Source organism: Herpailurus yagouaroundi, unplaced genomic scaffold (assembly GCF_014898765.1).
Source record: "Herpailurus yagouaroundi ecotype Mexico unplaced genomic scaffold, PumYag 67460, whole genome shotgun sequence".
In the NCBI taxonomy this organism is placed as follows: domain Eukaryota; kingdom Metazoa; phylum Chordata; class Mammalia; order Carnivora; family Felidae; genus Herpailurus; species Herpailurus yagouaroundi.
Genome location: NW_024420269.1, coordinates 1 through 8,240, shown reverse-complemented (window position 1 = coordinate 8,240; position 8,240 = coordinate 1). Strand labels below are relative to the sequence as shown.

The following is an 8,240-nucleotide window of genomic DNA, read 5'->3' as shown; positions in this document are numbered from 1 at the left end:
ACTATCAAATGCAAAATCAACCACAAGAAAAAATTTGAAAAGGTAACAAATACTTAGAGACTGAAGAACATCCCACTAGAGAATGAATAGGCCAACCAAGAAGTTAGAGGAAATTGAAAAGTATATTGAAGCCAATGAAAATGATAACATCACAACCCAAAACCTCTGGGACGCAGCAAAGGTGGTCATAAGAGGAAAGTGTATAGCAATCCTGGCCTTCCTAAAGAAGGAAGAAAGATCTCACATACACAACCTAACCTTACGCCATAAAGAACTGGAAAGAGAACAGCAAATAAAACCCAAATCAGCAGAAGACAGGAAATAATAAAGATTACAGCAGAAATTAATAGTATCAAAACCAAAAAAAAAAAAAAAAAAAAAAAAGAACAGATCAATGATACCAGAAGCTGGTTCTTTGAAAGAATTAACAAAATTGATAAACCACTAACCAGTTTGACCAAGAAGAAAAAGGACCCAAATAAATAAAATCAAGAATTAAAGAGGATAGATCACAACCAATACAACAGAAATAAAATAATAAGAGAATATTATGAGCAATTATATGCCAATAAAATAGGTAATCTGGAAGAAATGGACAAATTCCTAGAAACATATACACTACCAAAACTGAAACGGGAAGAAATAGAAAATTTGAACAGACCCATAGCCAGGAGGGAAATCGAATTAATAATCAAAAATCTGCCAAAAAACAAGAGTCCAGGGCCAGATGGCTTTCCACAGGAATTCTACCAAACATTTAAGGAAGATTTAACACCTATTCTCTTGAAACTGTTCCAAAAAATAGAAATGGATGGAAAACGTCCACACTCTTTCTATGAAGCCAGCATTACCATGATTCCAAAAACAGACAGAGACCCCACAAAAAGGAGAACTATAGACCAATTTCCCTGATGAACATGGGTGCAAAAACCTCAACAAGATATTAGCCAACCGGCTCCAACAATACATTGAAACAAATTATTGACCCCAACCAAGTGGGATTTATACCTGGGATACAGGGCTGGTTCAATATCTGCAAAAAAAATTAACGTGATTCATCACATCAATAAAAGAAAGGACAAGAATCATAAGATCCTCTCAATAGATGCAGAGAAAGAATTTGACAAAATAAAGCATCTTTCTTAATAAAAACCCTCAAGAAAGTAGGGATAGAAGGAACATACCTCAAGATAATAAAAGCTATATATGAAGGACCCAACGCTAATATCATCAAAAAGGAGAAAAACTGAGAGCTCTCCCCTAAGGTCAGGAACAAGACAGGGATGTCCACTGTCACCATTGTTATTCAACATAGTATTATAAGTCTTAGCCTCTGCAATCAGAGAACACAAAGAAATAAAAGGCATCCAAATTGGCCAGGAAGAGGTCAAACTTTCACTCTTCACAGATGACATGATACTCTATATGGAAAACCCAAAAGATTCCACCAAAAAAACCGTTAGAATTGATTCATGAATTCAGCAAAGTTGTAGGATATAAAATCAATGCACAGAAATCAGTTGCATTCCTATACACCAACAATGAAGCAACAGAAAGAGAAATCAAGGAATCGATCCCATTTACAGTTGCATAAAAAAAACCATAAAATACCTAGGAATAAATCTAACCAAAGAGATGAAAAATCTATACACTGAAAACTATAGAAAGCTTATGAAAGAAATTGAAGAAGACACAAAAAATGGAAAAAGATTCCATGCTCCTGGAGAGGAAGAAAAAATATTGTTAAAATGTCAATACTACCCAAAGCAATCTACATATTCAATGCAATCCCTATCAAAGTAACAATGGTATTCTTCACAGAGCTACAACAAATAATCCTAAAATTTCTATGGAACCAGAAAAGACCCCAAATAGTCAAAGCGATCTTGAAAAAGAAAACCAAAGCAGGAGTCATCACCATCCCAGACTTAAAGCTGTACTCATCAAGGCAGTATGGTACTGGCACAAGAACAGACACTCAAATTCAGATCAATGGAACAGAATAGAGAACCCAGAAATGGACCCACAAACGCATGGCCAACTAATCTTTAACAAATCAGGAAAGAATATCCAATGGAATAAAGAGAGTCTCGTCACAAATGGTGCTGGGAAAACTGGACTGCGACATGCAGAAGAATGAACCTGGACCACTTTCTTACACCATACACAAAATTGAACTCAAAATGGATGAAAGACTTAAATGTAAGACAGGAAGCCATCAAAATCCTCAAGGGGAAAGCAGGCAAAAACCTCTTTGATCTTACCTGCAGCAACTTCTTACTCAACACATCTCCGGAGGCAAGGGAAACCAAAGGAAAAATGAACTACTGGGACCTCATCAAAATAAAAAGCTTCTGCACAGCAAAGGAAACAATCAGCAAAACTAAGAAGCAACCGACAAAATGGGAGAAGATATTTGGAAACGACACATCAGATAAAGGGTTAGTATCCAAAATCTATAAAGAACTTCTCAAACTCAACACCCAAAGAACAAATAATCCAGTGAAGAAATGAGCAAAAGACATAAATAGACACCTCTCCAAGGAAGACATCCAGATGGCCACCTGCCACATGAAAAAACTGCTTAACTTCACTCATCATCAGGGAAATACAAATCAAAACCACAAGGAGATACCACCTTACACCTGTCAGAAGGGCTAACATTAACAACTCAGGCAACAACACATGTTGGCGAGGAGAATGCAGAGAAAAAGTATCTCTTTTGCATTGTTGGTGCAATGCAAGCTGGTTCAGCCACTCTGGAAAACATAATGGAGGTTCCTCAGAAAACTAAAAATAGAACTACCCTATGAGCCAGCAATTGCACTACTAGGCATTTATCCACGATATACAGGTGTGCTGTTTCTAAGGGACACATGCACCCCCATGTTTATAGCAGCACTATCAACAATAGCCAAAGTATGGAAAGAGCCCAAACGGCCCTTGATGGATGAATGGATAAAGAAAATGTGGTATATATATGCAATGGAGTATTACTCGGCAATCAAAAAGAATGAAATCTTGCCATTTGCAACTAGATGCATGGAACTGGAGGGTATTATCTTAAGTGAAATTAGAGAAAGACAAAAATCATAGGACTTCACTCATATGAGGACTTTGAGAGACAAAACAGAGGAACATAAGGGAAGGGAAACAAAAATAATATAAAAACAGGGAGGGGGACAAAATGGAAGAGACTCATAAATATGGAGAACAAACTGAGGGTTACTGGAGGGGTTGTGGGAAGGGGGATGGACTAAATGGGTAAGGGGCATTAAAGAACCTACTCCTGAAATCATTGTTTCACTATATACTAACTAATTTGGATGTAAATTTTAAATAAATAAAAAATAAAATTGAAAAAAATAAAAGAATGAAATCTTGCCATTTGCAATGATGTAGATAGAGCTAGAATGTATTACGCTAAGCTAAATAAGGCAGTCAGAGAAAGAAAAATACCATATGATTTGTCATATTTTCAAATAAGAAACAAAACAAATCAACATGGGGGTAGAGAGAGAACCTAAGAACAAGATTCTTATGTATAGAGAAGAAATAGATGGTTATTAGAAAGGAGGTCAGTGAGGGAATGGGTGAATTAGGTGATGGGTATTAAAGAAGGCACTTGTAGTGATGAGCGTTGGGTATTGTATGTCAGTGATGAATCACAACATTCTATACCTGAAACCAACATTACCCTATATGTTAACTAACTGGAATTTAAATAAAAATGTGGACAAATTCTTGTATATTAAAAAATCTATGAAGGATATTCTACAAATGAACATAGATGCTAAAGAAACTGGCATTTAAATCCCCCAGAATCATTTCTTCAAACTTGCTTTATTCCAATTGTATCCTATTTAAAATTAGTGTTTATGTTGGGAAATTAAATTAGTTTGTTTTAAAACAAACCTAATAACAGACAGGACTTGCTACCACCCTCAGTTCAGTAAGTAATTAACCATAATAAGAAGCATTTCCATGGCGACCCCTCCCAAGGAACTGTCTCTGTTAGCTCATTAAGGATAAACACAAATGGCCTGTTTGAAAACAATGCCCAAGAGTCTGGAGCACATACTATAAATAGCACACCCAGAATGCATTCTCCATATTATGTACCACTGTCTTCCTAACCCAAGTGTTTTCTCTTCAGCAGCATTGTTGCAAATGAAAAACAAATATTTCTGAAGCCAATTCTTATATATTCATCTGTTTCTCTGTCCTTCTCTGAAAGTTTGAGATTCATGTATTCTTCCAAAATTCCTTTTTATCAAGTGATATTTACCAAAATAAGGTGAGTAAAAAAAAACAACAACCTTGTTTTAAATTGCCCATTCTTAGGGATGATGGAAATGTATGTACATCACTGTACCTAATATACATAAGTAAAGAGAAAGCATTTCATTCAGGAAACGTTTTCTAGACTTTGGAAATACCTCATTTCATGGCTCTAGAATGCAAGTAGATTTCTCTTGGTAATCAGTCCTTCTCAGGGTCTCACACCAACAATGTGTGATGAAGATGATGTATGAATAAAACAAAAATGGATGAAAATGTGATTGAGTATACAAAGGAGATGTCAAAAGGAATGAAGTCTGGCACTTTCTTAATGTGACTTTAAGCATCCATGGATAAATAGACCTCTATGCAGTAAAACAGTGATTAAAAATCAATGGACGTTAGAAGATCCAAAAGTCATGGATCCGAGAACTAACAATAATTAAGTACCATGAGAATGACATGGAGAAGATTATAAATCAAAGTAAAATTGAAAAGTTCAAACAAGAGTGAATTTCAGCGATTAGGACACTGACGAGGTATCCCTAGGGAATTATCTAAAGAAATAAAGGAGGCCGTAGGCTGGTCACCATCACAAACAAAACTAGCCTCTGTGATGAGTAAAGTGAACAAAATTCCAAATAATATGAATTTAATAAAATTGTTGTAAGCATACTTGATTCCTTAAGGTTAGATAGAATTAACTATGGTAGAATTCACGGAGGCTCAAGCCTGAAATTACTCCTTAAAAAATTGAACAGTATTCCATGACAGAAACATCTAAAAGGTGGGCCATGAGAACACCATAAGGATCTTAATGTGCAATTATTTAAGAATGTGGGTGGATCACAATTTTAAAATATTTATTTTAACAACCAAATTAATTCATACCATGCTTTTATGTCGTATCCCATCTAAAACATAGGATTTTCACCTGAAAAACAACTTTGGCCAACATGTGTTCCTAACAATGCACTCATGCCACATCTTGAAAAATGTCAAGGTCAAATAAGGTGTAGGAGAAACACCTTTCAGGAAACATCTCTAGACTACCAATGCTTTCTTTGGAATCTTGAACCTCTGAAATCATAGTTTCATTATCACACTACATCATTTAAGGAATTGATTGATCTTTGATCTTTAGAACCTCCCTAGTTATTCGCAACAATCTTTCATTGAATTTTTAACGGTATCCTAAATGAATGATTAACACCATTCTAAAATCTGGATACTAAAATTTCCTTTCTCATGAGGTCTGGGAAGGAGTACTAAATGATTTCATGGATGCAAAATGCTTACTGAAGTTTTCAGTAAACAGGTCTTCCTAAGGATTTGTTTGAATTATTTTGTTATCTGTGCACTTCTGACCTAGGTATAGTTTGTAATCAAAGGACAACATTCACATCTTAGCCATGATTTGTTTTTTAAGTTTTTATTTAAATTCCAGTATAGCTAACACAGGGTGTAATATTTGTTTCATGTATGCATTATAGTGATTCATCACTTCTATACAACACTCCATGCTCCTCACAACACGTGCAGGGAGTCCTGGCTGCAACATCTGTCACCCCATCTATCGCCAGGGTTGATACGGCTGATCTTGCTGGGTGGACAGGTGTCCCCCCACCTCCCATGCCACTCCATGTGCATGCCTCCTGGAGCTGTGTGCTTGGTCAAAAAGGATGGCCTTCCCCCCATAGAGGAGGACCATTCTTCTGTCAAGGGTATATGAGTCTCTGTGCTCCCTGCTAGCACCTCCAAACAAACTCTCAAACTGTGAGTTTTGTGTGACACCTCACAGGATGGCTTGGAGGATTTAATGAAATACAGAATATGAAAACTGTACTTTGTAACCATAGATGGTGATGTTACCCTTAAACCACTAACTCACTGGTGAAGTAACCTAGAATTTGTCAGTGGAATACCTCATAACCATAATCATGATCTATCTTATCCTACAGAAGCTTCTAGATACTGTGGAACAGTTTACCACCAAAGGAAAGAATAGTATAAATAAAATAATTTATTACCCAGTAATCTTTCCAAAATACTGCTTTACTCAGCTACTTAATTTTGCTATTACAATGTGCCTCTTATCTTGAAAGGAATATGTAAAATAATTTGGGGATATAGGCAAGTCTCTGGTCCTGACTGAATTGGAATATAGACTTTCCTCTTGAAACCACTTCTCTGAGTTAAAAGTTGGATTGGTAGCTACATGAAATCAAGTGGATCACTAATAACCATCCAGTTTCGTATAAAAACAGAATGATAAGCCCACTTGATAAAGGAAAATAACTACTAGATAAATAAACTAAAATTTATTAAAAAACAAGTGCTCAGTTTTAATGAAGTTCTTATGCAAGAAAATATATATCCAAAAATTAATTCTTTAGCATGGGAAACAGATGTCATAGCTCATCTCTCTCAGTGCATACTTCAGGAAGCTGACATTTCTTACTTATTTCCAAAATACTAAGATAGACTTGTTTAAAACCTACCTTCCTACTCCCCATAGGGATGATATAACTATTCAACACTGGTTGAGTGTGAACAAGACGGTCATGGTGAGTATTAGATCTCTGGCATTTATTCTTCTTGTGCGTCAACGACCTCAAGACCTTCACCGTTCATAATATTTCAGTAATCCCTTGCATCAGTGTCTCCTGGGTCCATGCCACATCCACTCTATCAGACACTCAGTGACAGAAAACAATGAACTACATTTTAACGACCCCCTCCGATGATTTTTATGCAAGCAAGCCAAGTTTGAAAAACCTGATTTGGAGTTTCCCAAATACAAGATGCTCCCACTTTGCTTTTAACTCGCCCTGTAACACAAGGGGATAGTTATCGTCATCCTTGTTCTACATTCAGTTTCAGAATGGTCAGGTTACTTGTCTAAAGGCATCACCTCTATTCTGTAGTGAGGGAAAGTAAGTCACTGGTGCCAGATCCTGTGAGTGGATGGCGAATGCAGTTCTCCTAATGCTTCCAACATTTTCTGCCACTTCCCTGCTGTAGGTGAAATAAGGTGAAGATGGCGGCACAATGAATAACAGCCATCCTAAAGAGTTTGTTCTACTAGGCTTTGCAGATCGTCCTTGGCTGGAGCTTCCTCTATTTGCTATTCTTCTTATAACATACCCCATGGCCATGGTAGGAAACACGGCCATCATTCTGGTGTCCAGGTTAGATGCCCGTCTGCACAACCCCATGTATTTCTTCCTCACCAACCTCTCCTTCCTGGACATGTGCTACCCCACAAGCATCGTCCCTCAGATGCTGTTTAACCTGGGAAGCACCAAGAAGACGATCAGCTATGTGGGGTGTGCAGCTCAGCTTTATTTCTTCCACATAATGGGGGGCACAGAATGTCTGCTTCTGGCTATTATGTCTTTTGATCGCTACCTGGCTATCTGCAAGCCTCTACACTACACCCTCATCATGAACCCACGCATCTGTATCCTGCTGGCATCCACTGTGTGGTTGACTGGAATCACCTATGCTGTCTCAGAGGCCACTGCTACCTTGCAGTTACCACTGTGTGGACTCAAGAAATTGGACCACTTGCTGTGTGAGATTCCTGTTCTGATAAAGGCTGCCTGTGGAGAAAAGGCTGCTAATGAGCTCACACTCTCTGTGGTGTGTATTTTTATGTTAGCTGTCCCGCTAGGCTTAATTCTTGCTTCCTATGCTTGCATTGGACATGCCGTATTTAAAATTAAGTCTTCTGAGGGAAGGAAAAAGGCCTTTGGAACATGTTCTTCCCATCTCATTGTAGTTTTCTTGTTTTATGGTCCAGCCATTAGCATGTACCTTCAGCCCCCCTCCTCCATCTCAAGAGACCAGCCCAAATTCATGGCGCTCTTCTATGGAGTAGTGACCCCTGCGCTGAACCCTTTTATCTACACCTTGAGGAATAAGGATGTGAAGGGGGCATTAGGCAACCTAGTCAG

The 8,240-nt window shown here is 37.6% G+C and overlaps 1 protein-coding gene across 1 annotated transcript; it reads left to right on the top strand.

The window, feature by feature from the left end:
* Window positions 1–6,962: 6,962 nt before the first annotated feature.
* On the top strand, window positions 6,963–8,232 carry LOC121025027 (olfactory receptor 2B11-like; the record flags this gene model as incomplete). Its single annotated transcript, XM_040467374.1, has 1 exon — window positions 6,963–8,232. A coding segment is annotated over exon 1 (900 nt), but the record flags the coding sequence as incomplete, so codon positions are not given.
* Between the last annotated feature and the right edge of the window lie 8 nt (window positions 8,233–8,240).